This window comes from Pholcus phalangioides, unplaced genomic scaffold (assembly GCF_987345545.1).
Source record: "Pholcus phalangioides strain wild (caught in Gottingen) unplaced genomic scaffold, Ppha-v1.0 ptg000003l_1, whole genome shotgun sequence".
Lineage (NCBI taxonomy): Eukaryota > Metazoa > Arthropoda > Arachnida > Araneae > Pholcidae > Pholcus > Pholcus phalangioides.
In genome coordinates, this window is record NW_028301596.1 from 38,124,731 (window position 1) to 38,148,089 (window position 23,359).

The 23,359-nt window shown below is 37.1% G+C and overlaps 1 protein-coding gene across 2 annotated transcripts in view; it reads right to left on the reverse strand.

The window, feature by feature from the left end:
- Nucleotides 1-712: 712 nt before the first annotated feature.
- LOC149088505 (uncharacterized) overlaps nt 713-23,359 on the reverse strand; it is a 48,667-nt gene continuing 26,020 nt past the window's right edge. Inside the window, exons 2-7 of one of the 2 annotated variants that reach the window (XM_089247990.1) lie at nt 9,775-9,847; nt 5,971-6,075; nt 5,079-5,192; nt 3,145-3,231; nt 2,807-2,945; nt 713-991 (exon numbers count right to left, since the gene is read on the reverse strand). In XM_089247990.1, coding sequence (XP_089104116.1) covers nt 976-991; nt 2,807-2,945; nt 3,145-3,231; nt 5,079-5,192; nt 5,971-6,040 — 426 coding nt within the window. In that variant the 5' untranslated portion in view covers nt 6,041-6,075; nt 9,775-9,847 and the 3' untranslated portion in view covers nt 713-975. Of the gene's footprint in view, nt 992-2,802; nt 2,946-3,144; nt 3,232-5,078; nt 5,193-5,970; nt 6,076-9,774; nt 9,848-23,359 lie in introns of those variants that run through there. The other variant, XM_089247994.1, reaches the window with a different exon arrangement.

A 23,359-nucleotide genomic window follows, 5' to 3' on the forward strand; every position in this document is an offset into this window, starting at 1 on the left:
AAAAAAAAATCCTATTGAGCCCAATGGCTAATAAATCATTGTTATTTGCTATTGGGCTTAATGGGTATTTGCATAAGCAGGATTTTCTCTGAGGATTTCAATTTTTTTCTTCCTCCGGGGGGGGGGGGAAGGGTTACGTTTATTCCTGCAAAATAATACTAATCTTGGCTAGGTGGGAGGATTATAACACCCCCCTTTCCATACGATGATGGTGGTATCACAGTGACTGCTTAACAGGTGAACTCAATGGGGCCCTATATTATTGGAAAATTTTATTCAGAGATTATATAAATACAAATTTTTCATTAAATATGAGTTTTCATGAATCCTGATTGTCCTGCCCATGTGTGTGGGGCCTCACGTTGGGAATTGGGCTGTATATTAATATCATTTGGGGTTTGCTTCAAGTATATTTTTCACCAAAAATAAAAGATAGCTGTGCCACTTTTTCCTCCACTACAAATAGTATATTTGGCTTTAAAAAAATGGCTTCTCATCAGCTATCTTTCTCATTCTGAATATGGCCCTATACATTTTTTCTTCTGTGTGGCCGAGAAAACCCAAAATTTTAGCCAACTATGATCTGGAATGTCACGTTTATACTTGAACATTGTTTTTGCACACACAAGTTTATAACTGTTTTTTTTTTATTTCTATAAAATGTATGCAATTTACTTTTACACCAAAACACAAAAAAATCATCAGCACGATCTTAGCGTGACGATCAATTTAATAAACACAAAATATGTACAAGCGGTAACAAAAATATATAAAACTCAAGTACAAAACATAAATTGCATCTGTTTAACTGTACAGATAGATCACTGCTGCTGCTGTGTTCAATCTAAAGCCACAATGTGATGAAAACCCAATGTGCATAGCGCAATGCAGGCATGTGTCAATTTTTTTTCGGAATGTTTAAATTGAGGCAAGAGTTGTAGCAAGTTGAGCTTTTTTTTTTTTTACCTCTCCTCATTACTTTTTGCCAATTCTGCAAGGATGTTAAAAATAAATGCATGTCAATATATTTCCAATGCAATGTATTTTCTTTGATACAATAATTAACTTAAATATATAGAAATAAAGCAGTTTATACCCATACTATAGTCATAATTTATAGATATATATGCTACTGCCAGAGCCCAAAATTGGCCAATTTTGTTAAATGTTGACTCAGCTGGCCAAAATCAGAAAACAAGACATGATTCGGAATCATCATCATGATAATTATGTCCATATTAGTTATGGCAACCCATCAGAACACAAACACGATGCTGTAATCATTTTTTCCTCGAAAATTTGAAAAAAAAATCTTCATATAATTATTTTTACAGTTTTTTCTCTCTCTCATCACATGGAGCTAATCCAATACAGCTGCTACATAGACATGCATCACACGTTGACAATTAGAAACAAAGGACTTTGGCTCCTACCAAGCTGTCTTATATCAGCATGTCTAGCTTTGGCGAGGGATCTTCAGCCATTTCGCGAAATGGCCAAAGTCCAAATCGTTTTCACAATTCAGACATTGGCTGATTCGCGAAGTAGCCAGCTCCATTGTGAATTGGCCTCACTTCAGGCTTTGGCAGTAACATATACACTGAAGTACAAGAAAAACTGGTACACCCACCTAATATGTTGGTCTCCCTCAAGTACTCAGATGTGGTACTACTACTATTTAACCGAGCTCATTCTTCTGAGAAATTTCTAATGAATCAGAACATCTTGCGTGAGTACGTATATGCATGGCCCTAACATATTTATGCTGTTAGAGTTGTTCTTGTTTCGTGCCCTTGTTAGTGTCGCCGTCCCATCTGTGTTGCATATCTTGAAGTAAAAATAATAAATGCTTGAATTTTTGTTATGTAAGTATCATGTTACAAAGATGTGCTTGCTCAAAACTGCTGCAACATGGTGTGGAATGGGCTCCATTAATGTGTATAAGGTATCCTGAAGCCAATTCATGCCATGATTCTCTCAGGGCAGCCCACAGTTCCATAATGGAGCAAAGTGATTTTCTGCAGCATGTTGCAAGGTATCCATATTATATATTAGTCAATAATGTTCATGTATGGGGATTTAGGTGGCTAATGGAAGAGGATGAAGTCCAATTGCTTGAGAGGTGCATAGTTTTGTGCATTGTAATCCTCAAAGGTACTCGAGTGATCCTTCAGCTCCAAAAGCCCATATCAACTAAGGACTGGTGTACAGTTTGCATGCTGACACTTGTTGATGTCCTAACATTGAAATCTAGTGATTTGAGGCAGTGTTGCATGTCTATTTCGTGAAACAATTCTTGTCAGCTGTGAGTGGTCCTGTTTCTTCCAGATCTTTTCCCACCCATACCTTTGCTGGAGATCTGATGTTTTTTCCTGGATTACTTATATTCATGGTATGCTGTTGCGATTATTGTATGCAAAAAATCCAAATTTGATCTCTACCTTGGAAATGCTGAGGCCCATCTCATGAGCACTAACTACTATAAGCCATGTTCAAAGTCACTTAAATCGTGAAAACCTGTCATTTTAGCAGCAGAAACCAATCTAACTCCAGACACCTTATGTTATGTATGTCTTATGTAGGTGCTTCTGACCACATCATGTTATTTCGATTGCTTGCATTTCTCCTTTATTTGCAAGTGCTCGTCTGTACTAGTTTCTCTGGCACTTCAGTGAATATTAGCTTATAAAAAATTTAACTTCAATGAATGAATACTTATAATTAACATTTTAATCAAAGAAAATAATTAAGAAAAGTAAATTGATTCTGAATAAAATTATCTGTATTAGTTATTAAAATTGATTACTTTTTCTTATTCTTTGGAGAAGTGCACTGAAAAACATTTGAAGCAGACATCAAATTTTCGATGTACTGACCCAACACCTGATTCTCTGATTTAAGCTTCAGGTTTTCTTCTTTCACGCCATCTACTCGTTGCGAAAGATCTATTTCAAAGAATGATAATTTTTTAAAAAAGGTTCTGAATGACAAATCTGGTAAAACAAACTTTGTGCAATTTTAAAATCATTGCATGTTGATTTGAACCATGCTATATACAATGTAAAAAAAATATATATTCAAATTATGTGCGTAATGTATGATTATATTACAACACAAACTGAAAACATTTAACTCTTCACTTGCCTTCCAGAGTATTTTGCAGTTCCAAAACCTGGGAGATTAGACGAGCTTTTTCCTCCATTTCATCTGGACTGAGTTCTGGATCCAAAGCTTTTGAAACGAGGCAATAAAATAATTAAAATGTTTGAAAATACATTAAATATTGCAGGAACATATACATTAGGAACAGAATACACAGAATATGTAGAGAAAGATGTCCTCTTCACTTGTTAATACAAGATTTTCTGGAGACTGGTTATATCTGAAGATGAAGATTAATTTAAGAAGAAAATTCACCTACGCCTCCACGGGGACTCAAAATCTTGTCTCTCACATGCTGGATGAGTGCTCTACCCCCTAAGCTATGGAAACATATATAATGTTTTCTCCTTGGAGTGAGTATGTGCTGAATGGCTGTTTGCGATATATGGCGGGAGCAATCAACTAATAGCTCATAAATGATATCAGCGCAACTGGGTGGCACAATTTTTGTAGAGAAAAATGTCCTCTTCTCATTGTGTTAAAATGGCCTAGGAGAGAATACCAAGATGCAGCCCAAACTTCTACAATTTTTTCAGAAATGAATGCAATGGGTAAAAAAAAAAGGTTTTTTTTCCTGATGGGGGAAATCTGACTGCATGTAAAAAAAAACTATAAACTACTGCTTTGTGCACTAGATTACCATCAAACTTTAGTTCATCTGTTGTTTTCCAGATGGCAGCACAAGTTCAAATATTTTGGGCTACTTTCTGCAGGACTGTCATTTCAACTTTTTCCGGGGGTTGGAAGGCAAAAAAAATACTCAATGTATATATATATATATATATACACCATTTCTAGTGTATTTTATAAAGCTGGGAAGGAAACGCTCCTACCTTGATGGGCCTGACTTTTTGGCTACTTTTTGAGGATGATTTCAGCTGGAAATTTTTTCAACATCTGGCAAACTCTGATTTTTCTGGCATGAAAGGAACGAACCAAGACCGAAACATTCAAAAAGCTGGTGTCCCTCAAGTTTTATGGCAGGCTGGCTAATGTGGGGAATACTTATATTTTTTTTACATTTCCAAGACTTACGACACCTTTTACAGCTAGAAAATACACAAGATCTAGAAAGACTACATAAGGCAGTGTTGTGATCCATCCTATGCCAAAATTAACATAATATTTTGACATCTTATTAATTTAAGAAAACTAACAGTAAGGTTGACTTTTGATTTTGGGAGTTGGCTTAGAGAAAAAACTTATTCCAGACCGGTGCGCAATGGCAATGAACGCCAGGGTCTCTGCCACCCGACTTATCCCATTGCCGAGATCTCTTCCAGCCCAGCTTCGTGGCAGAGTCTATAGATTGGTGCACAATTTATTCATGAAAATTTCTTTTAATTTCTTCCCAATTCAATTGCGCTTTTAATGGATTGAGCTCTCTTTAGTGAGAGACATGGCAAATCTACTTATTATGGCAGACAGACAATATACATAAATAAAACCCATAAAGCAGGGGTTCTCAAACTGTGCATCAACAAAGGTTCTTTGAAGCAATTCTTTGGTACACTGTTTTTTGGGGAAGAAGGAAAAGGGGTGCCACAGGTGAAAAAAGTTTGAGAACCCCCTGCCATAAAGTAAGATTAGCGTTAATCAGTATTCTTAAATCCTGGTCATTTTTTGAGCACAAAGGCTAATTAAACTAAGACTTGCAGCATATAACTAATAATGGCAATGTCAGACAATTTTTTTTTCTGTCATTTCTCTCTCGCTGAGAAGTTGGTGTATAAAGGATTTCATGTAGGTAAAGGTGTCTCATGTAGGGATTTCTTGCAATAAAAATGTGATTTTCTGTGATCTTGAGAGTCTTGACAGTGTTTCTATTGGATCTATGTCTCAGGAAGTGACCATATAGACATAATTTACGCATAACAACAGGACGATCAAAGGGAAAAAATATATGATTGACTTACATGGTGGAGCAGAGCTTCCCGAGCCAATGGTGAATGCAGATGGGATAGAATCATAGCTCTGATGACCTGGATCCCTGTGTTCGACATAGTCAGTGTAATCTGTGTCACTCTCATCTATGATTTACAAAATTAAAATTAAATAGTAGTAATAATGATAATCTTTATAAAATTTATGGTTGACCATATATTTCACACATCTAAAAATATTCACTGGCTACATTCATACACACGTGGCTGCAACTATGGGGGGGGGGGTTTATAGACAGGTCTAGCACTTAGGCACCACTCGATGGAGGCACCTGAACCCAAAGGACTGGATGTACTTATAACTACCCAAGCAGGTTGGCGTCACTTGCATGAATTGGTATGACAGACACCGTAGAATACTTCCAATCAGCCAAAGGCTTGTTGCAGAACAACTCAAAGCAGATTGCTTTGAGTTGGAGTTACCAAATTCTGCCTTTTACTTTCCTTTGACTTTGAAGATGAATAAACTTTTGTAACAAATGGCAGAACCATAAAAACATCACTAGCTTAAGCAGCTGTCTTTGAATGGAGACAAAATTCCAAAGCTGCAGAGGCAAACATTTCCTGACGATGTTGTAGCCAAGTTGAAGATATTGTTTACATTCCAAATAAATAACCTTGATCAACCTAATCTCTATTAGCCTTGATCTGGCTTAACTAAGTAAGGCACATGGCCAGAGCAACATCAACCTGTCATGTATATGTTTCAAAGGGTTTTTATTTCCAAATCTGATGAATTTGTGATTCAACAAAATTCTTGCATTTATCATCATGTAACAAAGTTCAATTTTTATTGGTTTGCAGAAAGAAACCTCCACCTTTGTTAGAACATTGAGTGAATACAAATAAGTAATAATAAAACCACCTTCTGCATCTTCGTCGGCTAATGGTATGTTGTGTAATTCATCTTGAAGTCTCACCATATGTTCTGCCATTTCTTTTGTTTTATGTGACACTGGCTTATGCACACCTGAAATGAACAAGGAAAATTTTGAAATTATAGTCATACATCTATATAAAATTATTATTTTATATTATTATTATATTATGGTCCATCTATATATATAAAATTGATTTTCTGCGTGTTCTTTATACAAATCTACAACTTTCGATCTATCATCGCAAAATTTTACATTTATACCAAATGGAGCCTGACTTGAACGATGGGCTACTTTAAAAGTTCGTCAGAGATGGGCAAATGCCCGAAATGGGTGAAAAACTGTCGGGCAATGATGGTTTCTCTGCCTCAACAATCACTTTCAGAATGTTTACTTTTGCTACCGCGGTTTCCTAACAATGGGTTTCGGACATGTATATACCTTTACTGTATTTGCCATTTCTTAAATGCAGCCAGTAGGCCTATTATGTATAATAGTTTATGCTTTCATAATGGTTTGCCACTTTTTCAATCCTCTCAGTAATTAAAGAGAACCCAGGCAGCACTGAGTATTATAGCTAGTACTAAATAAAATATTACATATGCAGGGGAAACTCCGATGTATATAATACTCGAGGAACTGGCAAAAAGTATTATAATTTTATTAATTACCAAACAGTTATGGAGGCACATTAGCCTAGATCAATGAGACGACAGTATCAAAAGGTGTCAGAGTTATGAGAAATTATGTTAGAAGCTATCACAATGAACCCTATTATAAGGGACATCGCTTATAATGAAAAGTTTCAAAAAAATTATTATAATACTGAGTACTTAATTTTTCTGGCTGGTGAGTGATACAAGTCATGCATATGTTTACTTAGAAAAACACAATTGTTTAATTTCTTGCTTAAAATGTAAATCGTCTCATCAGATGAAAATAAGTACCCATTATTATAATAATTTTTACATGGGTATATATGGTACAGTAAATGTTATAAATTGGTTGTATGCATGATTATAACCAGTTACTTAACAAAAGAAGATTGGTTATTATGCATAAGTTTTATATAAATTTATCCTTTTTAATTGGTGAATATGCATAATATCCAAGCATCGTTAGAAACTTCCATAAATACTGAAAACATTACTTTAACCAGCGATTATGCATAACAACCAAGCGTTGTTGGTAAATTTGATAATTACTTAAAATTTATCGCCTTTATCTGTGATTATGTATAATACCCTAGTGCAGGGGTTATTAAACTGTGCCACAGCAGCCCTGATAAAGATTTCTCAAAGAGACTCTTTGTTGAACTGCTCTAGGGTAGGGGAGGATAAGCATTGATTGGGGGGAAAAGGGTGCTGTGGGTGGAAAATATTTGAAAACCGCTAACTTACTGTAATTGATGAATTTGATAAATATGGGGAAAAAAATCCAAATGAGTCTAGCATGTGTGACGAATAAAGTAGTACCCTGATATAATGATAACAGATTTTACAATCTGACCCCGATATAACGATACAATACATGGGATTAATTATCATGTGCAGAGTATGATATAAGGAAAATTTATCATGTTTACCAACGATGCGACGCTTGGGTATAATGCATAGTGACCCATAGAAGTGATAATTTATTTAGTACTTATTGAATTTACCAACAACGCCTGGGTACTTAATGAATCATTACCATAATGACCCGGGAAAATGATTAATTTAGAAAAATTTACCAATGACTCTCGGGTCAATGCTTATATTGTAGAGAGAGAGGATTGAGGCTATTCATAAATACGAAAAACAGAATTTTGCTTTAAAGGCTATTCTCCAATGTGGACTTAGACATCACTCTCACTGAGGCTACTACTACAATCAGAACTCGACTTGCCCCCACACACTGAGCAAAAGTAAGCAATTTGGGGGAAAACCTCCAAGTAATGCCTAAAATGTCTGGCTAGCTCAACTAGTTGCCCAAGAGCGCCATGTTATTCACTGAAGCATCAAGAATGTACATGCTCGATTTCATGCTCATGAGCATTTGATCAACACTCCAATTAAACACATTGTAAAAATTGCATTCGAGAATGACAATTATGTGAATCACATATGTATGTAAATGTTGCCGCAAAGCATATATGCTCAACCCACATGACCCATGGGTCGAATCTGACCCACAATCTCATACCTGATTTTATAAAAAATTAACAGCATAACTAACAATCAGCATATTGATGTGTGAGGCCTAATAATTATGCAAGTGAGGCATTGAGTGACCCGCGATGCAGTTTCACATCATTCAAATTACCCATAGCACAGCTTCAGATCACTTAAGTGCAGTTTCACAACACTTGAGTGACCCATAATACAGTTTTAGAGCACTTAAGAGGCCTATGGTACAGTTCCACATCACTCCAGTGACCTGCAGAACATTTACAGATCATTTAAGGGACTCATTCCCTTAAAAGACGTTAAGGGAATGAGTCCCTTAACGTCTTACCATTGACGTCTTAACGTTACCATTGAAGTTACTGCAGCAGTGCACCAGATCCCTTGAGTGACCCACAGCACATTTTCAGATCACTTAAGTGACCCACGACATATTTACAGATCATTAAAGTATTGAGTGGGATAGTTTTAGAGCACTTAAGCAGTCTGCGGTGCAATTTTAAATCTCCACAGTTACGGTTCCAGATCACTCGAGTGGCCTTTGACACATTTACGGGTGGCTTGTGTGGCCCGCTACATGTTCCCAAACCAATGAAGTGGCTTGCAGCCCTTTTAAGAGAGCCCCCAAGAAAAAGTCTGCCCAGAGTAGGCACGCCATGGTCCTATTATATTGTATCGGTAGTCTCCATACCCTAATCTCCAAGGAACAATATCCCACACCTTAGGAAACCATGGTCTAACCCGGTGTTTCCCAGTAGTGGCCAATCCTCCTCCGTGGGAGGGGAAGTGGTTGAAGCTTTGTGGGTGTAGTATAGGATCCTATGAGTGTTGGCTTTGAGCTGCGGGATGGAGGAAAGGGCAATGAGAAGAAACAAATTTTGAAGGAGGGGAACGATCATGGCCGCCCACATCCTGGAGCAGGGCCCCTAGGCTGGGATATTTTGTGGGCCCCCCGACAAGATTTTCACGGGGCCCCCTTTATAGCGTGAAAAAGCAAAAAAATTGTGAAAATTGTCCTGGGCCCTTGTCAGCCCACCCCTTGTGGGGGCCATGGGAACGATATAACAAAAAGTTTAGGAAACTATGAGCCAAACCCAATGGTATTCATCCTTTCCGTAGTTGTGAGCACTGCGTGAAGGGATTCGCTCAGAAAAAAGGAGGGTTTTGGGGGGGGGGAACCCATTCAACTCGGGGATCTGGGGCGGCGTTGCCCCAGCCACGTTACGAGCCTGCAACATAACCGAAGTTTCCAACTTAGTGCCGAGTGCCAACTTTTTCCCTAAGCATGTGGGGCGTTTTACAGGAAAGGGGGGGTGGGGTTTGCCCCTTAATTTTTCGGATGGTGGCACAAAATGTAAACAGACCTATTCACTGAATAACTAATTTTTTTTTTTTAACCCTATTCGCAATAGGAGGAGGACATTTAATTGACGAAATTTCGGGATCAATGACATCATTATAATGCGAGAGGCCCACACCCCTAACACGTCACGTAAGCGATTTATTTCGATTTGGAGTGAAAATTAATGACAAAAATCTGATGAAATCGAAATTAAAGTGAATGAAATCGATGAAAATAAATTAAATTCACGGAATTTTGGACAAATACACAATAATTCTATTTACCTTTAAAATGTCAAAGACCATCAACAAATCGTTGCTATAACGATGCTGATGATGATGGTGGTGTTGGCTGAACCTGTACAAAAAAAAAGACAAATTTGTATTCGGATATATTTAGACGCATTTTGATATCTAAGATTTCATTTATAGCCTGAATTAAAACTTTTAATTTCTAAAATAAAGAATAATCTGTCTTAAAAATTTCCACATTGATGGTGCACAGTTCTTTAATTTTGTTATGACCATATTTATCGAGACAAATACGGGACATCATTTGAATGTCTAATTGAGTGTCTAATATAGTGACCATACGTCCCGTATTTCCCGGGACAGTCCCGGTATTTTGTGTTGTTTTGATCGTCTCGACTTTTTAGCAAAAGTGTCCCGGTTTTTCCCGTATTTTACACGAAGCCTACTTGAATATTTACTCTTTATTGAAGTCAAAGATCGACATTATTTTTCAACTCAAATTATTTTATGATAATTACAACTATAAAAGAGAATATTAATCTCCCACATTAATCTTGGTGAACGTTTTTCTTCGTGGAATTCATTTTAATGCACTTCAATTTGCAGTAATGGTTCATTTCCCGCCATTTTGATTTTTCCCTAGTTTCAACAATATTTGGCAACTTTGTGTGGTTTTGGCGTCATTTTTAGCGGTAATTGGCAATGTCCCTTATTTTCCCGTATTTGGGATCTTAATGTCCCGTATTTCTCTCGAGAAAATATGGCCAGCCTGCAATTGAGGGAAATGTGTCGTCGTTCTCCGCTGTTCATACGAAGTACGGATATAACCGAGCGGAAATGAAGATGATTGTTCTGAAAGAAAACTCACATACCTCTGTGGTTATTTCGCTTGGTTACCACGCTTTCGCACTTCGAATTTCCGATCGCCCTTGCACCTGCCACATGTCTACAGACTTGGCGGCCCGGGACAAACACCATCATTTTTTTGTTTTTTCATGCTATAAATTCACAATAGAAAGGGTTGTGAAAAGTCTGCCTTGGGAGCCCGTAACAGATCCAAGCTTTTAGGGGGCCCTGCCCCAGGATGTGGAGGCCATGACCAACCAGCATACGCTTCTACAAAATGTACATGCATTTAATAGACATTTCTCTTGGTCTGGAGCGTGAGGTCAAAGGAAGGGCCGTAACTAGGCTGAGTTAAGGCGACTCGATAAGGAGTGGCTATAGGCTGATAGCCTTTATTCTAGTGTTTTTTTTTTTTTTTTATCAAGCTGAGCACAACTCAGGTCTATCGCCATGGGCAATTTACTACCTAGTGAGTTGTGCCGGAAGTGTAAGTATGTGTACCTAACAGTCTGAGTGCTTTGATCGATGGGATCTTTGGCTGGTCTGCAAGCCAGATTTTTCACGGGCCCTTACATAGTGAATTTATATGGTGAAAAAAAAAGATGGGTAATTGTCCCGGACGCCAGGGCGTGTGCCCTGTCAGCTCCACCCTTGTGGGGGGGGGGGCCGTGGCATGTATGCACTTCTCATTTCAAATCTCAGAATCTGGTGTAACTCTACAATAGAGTTTCTCAAACACCGGCGTCACCACAGTGATGGTTGAAGTTATTTTCTGTGATTCCCAACTTCAAGGCGCAAATACGAGCCGATCGCCTCTTCAAAAAGTTTCGCCACAGAGTGCAACAGCCTTACACACACAACGGTAGAATTATTCAATCATTACACTTCACGCATAGTTAGAAAAATTTATTGCAGATGGCGACACTATATACATAACATGTATTACACAAAAACAAATTTCACGGAAGTTTCACAACACGTACACGCACATTCCAACACGTACCAATTCGTTAGAAGGTTAGAAGTTCCGCAGAGGAATATGAACGAGGTGCATGTGTGGTTTAGCAGTAGTATTAGTAGAGTTTCTCAGTTGCTGTGGGGTCGTGTGGACATCGTGCTGGACTCTCTTCCTTAGGATGCAGATTAAAAACAATGTTGGTCAGCTGAAGTTGATTTTCTGCGGTTTTCCAGCTTCGAGGTGCGTATGCGAGCCGTTCTCCTATTTCAAAAAGTTTCTCCGCAGACCTGCAGCACGATACTGACGTAACACTAGAATTTAAGCACTTTCATCTTTACTTCAGAATACAGAAGACAGATGGCAGCATGAACACGAAACAAGCACAACTCGACAACATAAATAGTTAGAGCCACACACATACGCTCAAAACACACATTCCGGCATGTGCCGATTCATTAGAAATTCCACAGAGGAATGTGTCTGAGGTGCATGTATGCGATTTCGAACAAATTGGTACGTGCCGGAATATATGTTCTGGGTGTAGGTGTGACCCCCCCCTAACGAATATATGTTGTCAGAATTGAGACTTCATGCTTGCTGTGTTCGGGATTGATTTAAAGCGTATGACGCAACACCACAACAATTGTAGCACCTCCGGATAGCGTTCGTGCTCTATGTTCGCATGTGATTTTGGACTGTTATCGTACGCCTGAATTGCCCTTTCGGTTTGGCGATGTTTTTCCTGAATCACCCTGTATGTTAGACGTCGAGACATTAACCATAAAAATCTATACCAACTTCTCAACGACGAAATTTTCGACGTGCAATATGACCCACTTGCCCTTGATTTAACCAAAAATCAACCAAATAAAAATTTAGTCCCGCCACCGATCACCATCCTGATACTATACGCAGTGCTTACATCGGCTGTTCGAAAGAGCCTAGGTGTCACCAGGAGAGTATTTACTGGAGGCGGAGGGGGGGGGGAAGTAGGAGGCTTCGCCATAGCGGCGAATTCCGAAGTGTGGTAAATCTGAGGAATGAATGGTCAAAAAATGAGTGGAATTGGAGAAGGGGACGGCAAAATTTGTATAGCCCGCAGACTGTAAAACCATAAACCCACCCGGTGTGCATCATAAAAATAAATAATAGCACAGTATATGATATGATGTTCATTTATTCTGGAATTATTTCTCTCATTTATTCTGGAATTATTTCTTTCATTTATTCTGGAATTATTTCTCTCATTTATTCTGGAATTATTTCTCTCATTTATTCTGGAATTATTTCTCTTATTTATTCTGGAATTATTTCTCTTATTTATTCTGGAATTATTTCTCTCATTTATTCTGGAATTATTTCTCTCATTTATTCTGGAATTATTTCTCTCATTTATTCTGGAATTATTTCTCTCATTTATTCTGAAATGTTTCCTGAAAGTAATTTTGAAATTACACTTCTTTCACCAATTTTATTGAGGTCTTTTTACAGTATTTGTCATAAATTCGTTAAATAACAAAAATTCATAAAAATTGCATGGATTGGTATATTTTAATTAATAAGTTTAAGAGTATTTGTTTATTTTTCTTGAGGCCGAAGCCCGTGAAGAGATCAAGGTCGTCTTAAGAGCATCATGGGCCCCCGGCCAAGTAAATTCACTGAGGCTTTACCTGGCAAATTCTCGAAAAATTCAACTACTTCTCATTTTTCTGAGGCCCCCGGGCCGTGCCCGGGTGGGCCCATGCGTTAAGACGGCACTGGAGGCGAGGTATTGGTACATTTGAATGCGGTTATCGGAAAAGTTATTCCCACGGGGGGAAGGGGTGGGGAGATATATTTTATTTTGGTACAGAAGAATAAATTTGGTTCTAATTTTCAACGATACAAAGAAGGGAAATGAGAAAGAAAATCCTTGGAAATATGCAAATCAGAGTTCTATAAAATGCAGGGTGCATTGCTAAATTTTCCTTTCACTGGTGCTTACGTACGGTTTTCATTGTGATGTTGACACATTGGTAGATAAAACACTATTGGTGGTTTTTTTCTTTTTTATCTCCTCGGATGATGCTTTACAAACCTTTCCGACAGCGAAAAGATTGAAGAAAAGTTCCAGAGACAGAATTATATATAATTACCTTTCGCTCAGCGCCCCCTATATATATATATATATATATTGACAAAATTTTTAACCATTTGTTTTCTGCACCAAAAAATATCCCTTTGTGGGAGAATAACTTTTTTGCATCTCATATATGCCAATTCCTTCGATTTTAGTGAATTTTTAAACTATTTACGGATTTATGGGGCACGATGTGTATTACCCTTTTCGAAGGCGAGCCTCTACAAAGAAAGCTCCAAGGGCCCATGCTTTGAAGACTTGATCTAAGCAAACTCATACAGAGGTCGACCATGACGGGAACAATGCACAACTATACAGTTTCCCCTTAGAACAATGAAAGCATTCTCGCGTTTTCATCATCTTCTAGGAATTTTCTATCATAACAACATAAAAAAAAACGGACAGGATAGGCCTATATAATTGAAAAATATAGTTAGTCATTGGATACGGAGTTCTTAAAAAAATCTCTCATTATATTGGTTATTATGCATTAAAGTAACGTGATAAAAGAATCTACAAGGTCTTCCAATAATTTCTCTCTCATAACAATTTCAATAGCCTCACCTAATCCAACGTGTTTGCGGATTTTTAACACTTCCATTGGACCGTGGATATTTTATTTTCTCTTACACTGGTCGTAACGTAACAACATGACCAAGTTATCAATAGCCATTACTTCAAGCTCACATTCAAGGTATGAAAGACCAGACGCAAGACCTTGGAAAGATCTATTTGAAATATTATTTCCTCGTGAAGTTTTGTCAGCTTTTTTTTTTTTATCTTCAGGGAAGTGGAATTGAAAAGGGTGGAGAAAAAAACAATGTAATTCATTGCTTGGCTTCAGATGGACACCAGGAATCATTCATCTAATATACAGTGAAGGACGTAATGTCAGTGGCGGCAGCGAATGAAGTACCTACTGGATGTATCCCATCAGCATCATCTTCCCATTAACGTTGTCAAAGATACGAAATATATCTTACAGTATTGACTACTTATTCAGATGAATTATGGATGTATGTGCTTACTGTAATAGTCGTGGAACTTAATTCATGTCTTTTTTTTTTTTGCACTGAAATAGAAATTTTCGCTAAAACTGAATTCTTATTTTATCTTGGAACGGAGTGATATGCAGGGTACACGTACCCCTCGCTTTACGAGTTATCCCTTTACACGTTTTTCGCTGTAACGCGATTTTAAAAAAATCTGTGTAAAAAATCGCAACCTATGAAATTTTGTCTGGAGTTGGATTACAGTTCTAAAAATAGGCGTGCAAATTAAAGATTTAGCATGAAGGTATGATTGATTCTGTTGTAATGATAAAATGTGTTGTATTTGAGGATTTACAGTAGATCAGACAAACGTGGATAAAATGCTCAAATGCAAGTCATCAGAGTTCGCCAATGAACATCTTTTGGTAAGGCCTTAACAATGCAATCAGAATTTTGAGAGAATGATCGTAATGATAGTTATATTTGCGAAGGATACTCCGGATTTTCTGACTTTGTACAAGGGTTTTTTGTACGGACGGAGAACGCTGCTTCCCATCTGAATCTTGAAAAATTCTAATGTCAACACCCACTTTTATGAATTGCAAAATGATCAGCGTATCAAAAACACATAAATAGCGTTGGAACGGTACCTGTATCACCATGAATTTGACTAAAGTAAAATCTCTCTTTTGAGTAGAACCTATAAATTCGGGCGCAGGACGCAGACAAAGAAAGATTTCACTAAGGGGTTGTTGCGCTAAACAGTCAGGGACGCCTCGGTCACGGACATCGGCAGATTTGAAAAAATTCCCCGACCGAGTGTCTAGCGCACCGATCCCTTGGTGAGACATTTCTTTGTGTGCAACTTGCGCTCGCATTTATGGTGCTACAGGTACCGTTCCAACGCCATTTATGTTTTTTTTTTGATACGCTGATCATTTTGCAATGCAAAAAAGATGGGTGTTGCTATTCGAATTTTTCGATTTTTTTTCGTTATGGCCGCAACCGCAAGAGAGCTAGGGTCTTTTTTTTTCTTCACATCCTCGAGCGCGTACTTGAAACACCTATACCTCGAATTTCATCCCAATTCGTTGATTTTTACGGCCACCAGGGGCTCGTATACAGGCGTCCCTCGCTTTACGCGTTTAATTAGTTCCACAAAATTGTCGCGTAAAACGAAATCGCGTAGAGGTAAATTTAACGGGGGAAAGATAGGAATGGGGGGGGGGGGGTTTCTTCAGAAGGGTTGAAAAAGTTGAGTCCAACAGAAAAGGAAGCTTTCTTTCATAAATAAATTAATTATTCGAACTTGATATATGAATAATCATATAGACGATATGAATGAACTAAATTAGTACTTTTCCTATATATTGACTACTTCTGATTGATTTTAGTGAGTGCATACGTTTTCTTTCCTTAAAAGCCTGGAATGATAGGCTGGGGTCTGGGTAATAGTCCCAACAGGGTCGAAATCCGACGAGTCAAAATACCGACAGGGTCGAAATGAAAATTTTAATTTCACTGTATACGCCTCACTTCTTGCTCTTTCTGTCCGGATTTGCATTTCTTGCAGTGAGGGTCGTTGGGGGTACCGATCGAGATAATAAATTGCGGTAGAATAAATTTTGAAATTTTAATTTTCACCGTGTAAGCCAAACTTAGCTCTTTTTGTCGGGATCTGCATTTCTCTAGGCGACGGGCATTAAGGCGCTGATAGGTTCTTTTGAATGAAATCGACGAAATTCGAGTGACATGCAGCATTTTTCGTCTCCTTAAAAAACTAGTAGCAAAGCCAGAGAATTCCGCGTATTTCTCGCAAATATACTCGCACCGGAACAGCTTTTTTCGATCAAATTTCTCATGGCATTGTAAATGTGTTACAAAACGTTGCTCATCAGTGAGATCTGGTGAGTTATATATCTGAGAATTTCTTTCGTATTTGTCTCAGCTTTACATCATCAAATCCAACTTATTTCGCCGTGAAAGGATTTAACTATGTTATATTTTCAATTTGCAAGCCCAAGAGTTAAACCTTCACACAATAAATGTATGACATTTTGTGTGAAATTATGCTTTATTAGCTGTAATACCCGGCGCTGCTCGGGTTTTCTTCAATGAGGCTTTTTGGATGAGGACATACTTTCTTTGAGGGACATACAAACCGTGTTTAAGCTAATCAATATGGCGACTTCCTGCGCGACCCATGAAAGAAGCAAATCTAGATTAAAGAAACGTAGAAATGAATAGTTTTTTTTCTGATGGGTGCCCCCTCCCCTCCCTGAACTTCAAGTTATTCCTCTGCCTGTTTTTGCTTCAAAAAATGCTCAATTAAAGATGTGGAATTCCTTCGATGTACATTATCGGCCAATAATTAATTTTAAAACATCCTAAACTATATGAATTTATGCAGTTGAATATTAAAAGACAATACGGAGACATCATGCTTGAGAAGATAGAAATAAAAAGTTGAAATCAATGTTATTGCATGCATATCCAACTCAAAAGGCCGGTCCGGCTAATTACTTCATATTTAATCTCCTCGGCTTCGTATATCTCTAAGCGAACTCAATATTTTAAAAATCGAGAATTCAATACAATTTTTTAAATTATTGATGTGGCGAAAATACCACTAAGTTTCCACATTTCTACAGTAAAACCGGCAACTTTAACACTGATTTCTATAGGGATCACCCTTTTGCTTGACCCTCAAAGTGATGCTGATGATTATGATGAACATAATGATTATGACGTCTATTCAAAAAGCCTCATTACTGGAGGATAAACCATTATAAAGGCATATGCAGCATGTCTGAAACGCAATGTTAGGGAAGCACGGTAACCAAAGTATTGTTGAGGTCCGGAACCATTGTTGCCCGACAAAGTTTTTTTGCCCATTTCAGGAATTAGACGAACTTTTAAAGTAGCCTATCGTTCAATCCGGGCCCTCCATGCTTGGTGTAAATGCTAAATTTGGCGATTATCAATCTAAAATTGTAGATTTGTATAGAGAACACACACACACTGCAAAACTTATTAATCTAACTTTTAATGTCTAGTTGAAGTAGCACCACAATATGTACAAAGCCAGCCACAATATGTACGTGTATACATTTCTTACCTCTTTTTTTACTTCAACGTATTGTACATATATTACTTGCTCATTTCGTGATACTTTGTACTTACTAATTAAGTCGATTTTGTATTATGATTATTTGTGTGATTTGAATTTATATATTTTTTCCATCAAAAGTTTGTATCAGCTTTTAATTTTCTTGTGATTATAACCCCAGTATTGACAGCCATTTGCCTCTTGTGTAATGTTACTTTTGAGTATGCAACTGTTATTTAAAGTAATTGGAAATTGAATTTTGCAGGTTGGAATTCCAAAAATCAACGGAATTCAAAAAATCGCGTTAGGCGAGGGATACCTGTATCGACAAAGTTGTTTTATGACCACCTTGTATTGGTTTCATCGGCCGAAGTTATGGACCGAGAATAGACGATTCAAAGCTTTTACTTTACAAAAGCACATCTAGGATCTTAAACAAACTTTAAGAATATACATTACACAATTTTTTTTCTCTCAATTCTGAATTCATCGCTGATCGATTTTCCATTAAATGTTATGAAAGACCACATAAAAGGTCTGTAAAGGTTAGAAAAGAAAAACACCAACTCCATCATGGACTATATTTAGTTTTTTTTTAGTGTTCAGCGAACAGCTTTCTTCCATTAAAAATATGATATTCCTCGTTCCGCTCGTCATCGGAATTCCACACGCGCTCGATAATTCCAATTTTTTTTTTAAAATATGCACATTAAGTGAAGAAAACAGAAAATAATCCATTCGTTTTTCTTTCATAATTTAGTATTCAATTATTCCGAGGAGTCCATTAAAGATGGAAATTTTCTAACTGCAAGAATTCATATCGAGATCAATTAAACACATAGTTCGCATCACCAGGCTATTTCCAAGTAGTCCGTGGAACACCTGGGGTCCACGGGAAAAATATTTTAAAAATCTAATATATATTGTAGCAGGCAGCGGTAAATGGTGTTACAGTGGGGGAAGGGGTCCATGGACTCCTTGATGATAAGATTTTAGTGGGGAACAAACCTATAAGCTTTTTTGGATGACAGAATAATTAATTATTTTTAAATTAGTTTTTATAATATTATATTTTGAAATATTTTTCTGTAAAAGGGTCGCTGGGGTCCTAGAATGCAAAAGATTAAGAATCTCTGGTATAGTGTGGAAGGAATTTCTTCTAACGATTAATTATCAAACTTACCCATAGGAAATAATGGAAACTATGGCACTTGCTTTTGCCTCCTTTTCAGGATTTCTCGCAAATGAGAAATTGCATTGTCATTGGAGAGATTCATTGCTCTCACTACATCACTGCTAATTGGGCGACTTGCCCATAATTTCTTTCTGTTGCGTGCAATGGAGATCCATCAATTCGTTTGTGGTCAACTCGCGTTCTCCGCAAGTTCTCCAATCGCATATTATATTCATCCAGCTCTAGTCACATGGTCTTCTCCAAGTACAAAATCTCTACGACAACTGGTGTCTACTGGTGTTCATGAACTAATCTCTAAAAGTCACGTTCAATAATGCAATCAGCCCACAGTTTTCTCCAAGCAGAATTTAAAAAACAAAAATTTTAAGTGCATTCGCGTATGGTTACGGTATGAATTTCGTATCGTAAACAGTCACGCAACCAAGTGTGTTCATTTCCCGAATAAGGTACGCTGACCAGAGCGTAACTAGGATTTTTGACGCCCCTAAACCTTTAAAATTATATAATTTTTGTAACAGTGTTCTTTGTTCTCACCTATAAAACTGCTAACCTCCCCCCAAGTTTTGCTGCCTGGGGCAGTTGCTCCCCCTGTTACTCCCTCTAGTTACGGCCCTGACGCTGACTGAAAACTCCTGGGGAGAATATTATCCACAATTTTCCATGGCACGTGAGTGGACGGAAGCGAGGAAACCATTCTCTCAGTTGTGATAACGTGAAATTAAATTAAAAAAACAAAACAAGCACATAATTTTTGCTCGTAACGCGAATCATCACTCGTTAACCAAGGTAGAATTTCTGCTAGTTATGTGAACCGAATCACTCTTTCACCGAAGTTCCACTGTATATTAAGGCGAAGAAAGATAGAAAACGTGTGTGTGGATAGAATGTATTATACAGCGAATTGCTTTGGGTGATCAACTTTCACTTGAAGAAACCCCCCCCCCCCCCCACCACCACCACAACCCCCCGTTCGAAGAAGTAAGTGTGTGATTGTGAATAGACCATCAAAAAAAAATACTGTTCACAAACAACTCTGCTAATTATCAATAAGTGAATTCTCTATTGAAATAATATATACCCTCTCACTCTATAGAGTGAGAGGAGAGAAAGAGATTTGCTACTGCTTTTTCTCTCGAAATCCGAGAGAATCGCTCGAGGCGTTCTGCATTCCACGTTTCTTTAAGAGACGAACTTCCAATATCCTATAATGATAATAATAATAATAAGGTAAGTAAGGAAAGAAAGATGTAAAGGTAAGAAAAACGGGGGGGGGGGGGAAGAGAGAGAGAGAAACTGAATTCCGATGGGACCACTGATTCGGTTGGCTTCCATGGAAAGAGAGGGTTGGATTCTTCTCATGGATGATGATGATTATACACCAAATGATTGGCGATAGGAAGAAATCTTCAGGTTGGGAAGTTTAGTCTTGATCTCAAGCTATTTATCTTATGATATCTAATAATAATCTTTTCAACAACGTTTGTTGATACCCCCCTGTATCTTTAAACAAATTGATTTTTTTTCTTCTTCTTTTAAATTACTGTACGGAGGGAAGGGTTTGTTAGCTGGGGGATGGAGAACCACACATTATTCAAGGATTCTCTGGATTTTGTCATTAAAAGTGACAATAATAACGACGATAGCTATTAGCTTTGGCAAACAAACACTCATTGTAGAAAAATTGTTTCATTGATTAGCACTCATTGCTCATTTTTTTTTTTTTTATCGCATGCATGTCTAATCCATGTCCCGCGGGATAAATTTGGCCATCGGAGTTATCTAATGTGGCCCGCGATCTCAAACTTGAAAAATTTTGTTTTAAAAATGAACTAAGCAGCACACGTAACCGGATCACTTAAGTTACCCGTGGCACATTCCCAGAATACTTAAGTGATCAACAACACATTTATACGATATGTATAAATGTGTTGTTGATCACTGATACTGAGTGATCACTGATCACTGAGCAATAATGATATCATTTAAGCTACCCGCGGTACATTTTCAGACCATTTAAGTGACCCACGGCGCATTTACATATCACTGAAGTTCATCTAGGACGCTTAGCTAGATCACATAAGTGGCCCGAGGCACATTTTCTAGCTCTCTTAAGTGACTCGCGGCATTTCCAGATAATATAAGCGATCCGCGGAACATTTCTAGACCACTTACTTGACCCTCAGCATATTTACAGATCAAGTGAGTGACCCTTGGCTCAGATTAATTAAATGAACTGGTGGGCTTGAAAAAATTTTAGGGGAATCTATAAGCTTTTGGATATGACAGAAAAATTATTTTCATAATATTATATATATACTGAAATATTTTTCTGAAAAGGGGTCACTGGGGTAGTCGAATACAGAAGAATAAGAACAACTGGTAGTGTGGAAATAATGTTTTTAATATTAATTATTAATTTCTCGGGTCATAATTAATATATTAATCAATTTTTTAAATATCATTTGTTGATTTCTAGGCCCAAACCCTGTCAGCCTCTCATTTGCAAATACAAATACAACGCCACAACAGGCAAAATGCCCAACGAGATGGCTGAGAAAAAGATGCCCATAACAAATATGGATGTGTAGAACCTATGTTTATGTATCACAGCATTTTTTCTTTAATTATTACAAATTATTGCATTTTACCTACAATTTATTGCCGATTCCGAATGGCAACCTTTTTTTTTATACTCACCGAGAAGTTGGTGCTTAACGCCTCGGTGTGTGGGTCATGTGCCGTTTCTGTCGTGCCCGCGTGTCAGAAAAGTTTCGGACGAACCAAGTATCTTATCGATCTGGGTTACCATGCCCATGAACGCACCCAATGCTTGATAATTAATAAATACCCTAAGTTCAAAATCACCGCAAGAGCAGTTCTATTTTGGTTGAAAAACAGATTGTTGGCTATTGTTGGTGTAGTGGCGCCATCTCTTGTAAACATATATAAGGAGCCTAGTCAAGGATGCGTGTGCATGCATCCTCGTGTCCAAGATTGAGAATTTCTGTTAACCATAGTTCAACGCTTCCTCTCGCATACAGAGTGCGTAAATAACAAATAATATCGTTACACATTGCTGTCATCTATAAAAAATACTAAACATCAGCCTGCTGAGCTGAATAAAAAGTTTTGTTTCGGTGGCACCAAGGGTTTTCCAGGAAGTGCGCATATTCTCTTTAATTTTACCTGCCCTGACCTGTTGTTTCTCTGCGCACAGAATTTGTATATCTGTGTGGAATGAAAAATATCATGCTACCTTATACGATATGGGGAATTTGTCTTTTCTGCGTAGCAAAAACTCTGCATACACGGAAGCATCCCACACAGTTCGCCAATGCGTATTCATGCATCAAAATTCAATTTTACTTCTCCAAATTTTATTAAGGAGTGAAAATACAGGTAATTTTTTTCAGGTTCAAATTTTAGGTAATTTTTTTCAGGTTCAAATTTTAGGTAATTTTTTTCAGGTTCAAATTTTAGGTAATTTTTTTAACCTCCTTTTTTTCACAAAATTATCCTTTAAAATTTTGAAAGGATTAAAGATAAATATGAGGGTTATTTCGTGTCATCGAAGAGTTGTGGTGACATTTTCTTAGTGATTTATCTGCATTCAGGCTAAATTCTGTGGAGCTATGACCATGACCTGGATTTATTTCTAATAAATTCATAACAAATATTGTCGGCCTCCCCCTTTAGAGGGAGGTGATTCACATAATCTATTTTTTCAAAAATCTCTGAAATTGTAATCAATTGTTTAAAAATATCTGATAAAGACATTAATATTTATGACAATAATAATAATGCAATGAATATATTAGAAATTATTGGCATTAATATTAATTTACGGCATTAATATTGTCTGCTTTCCTTTAGAGTGGATAATTAACACAATTTCTCTCAAAACTTCCAAAAATTTGTTTTGTAATAAATTTATGGCAAACTTATTTTTTAATAAAATTGTGGCATTTATTGTCAGCACCACCATCCCTTCCCTTTAGCGAGCGGAGTGACTTAACTAATTTATTTCAAAAACTTCCGAGAAAAATGTATTTTTAAATAAATTTATGCCATTAATATAATTTCTTTAAAAAAATCCCTGAAATTTATTTTCTTATAAATTCATCGCATAAAACTGTTAGTTCCCTTTTTAAAGGGAATGAATGGTGATTTACATAATTTTTTTTATTCCAAAAATCTCTGAAATTGATTTTCTAATAAATTTATGGCATAAATATTTCTGACAATAATACTAAATATATTAGAAATTATTGGCATGATAATAATTTACGGCATTAATATGTCAGCCTCCTTAATTTGTCAGCCTCCCCCTTTAGAGGGAGGTGATTTATACATAATTTTATTTTCTCAAAAATCCCTGAAATTGATTTTCTAATAATTT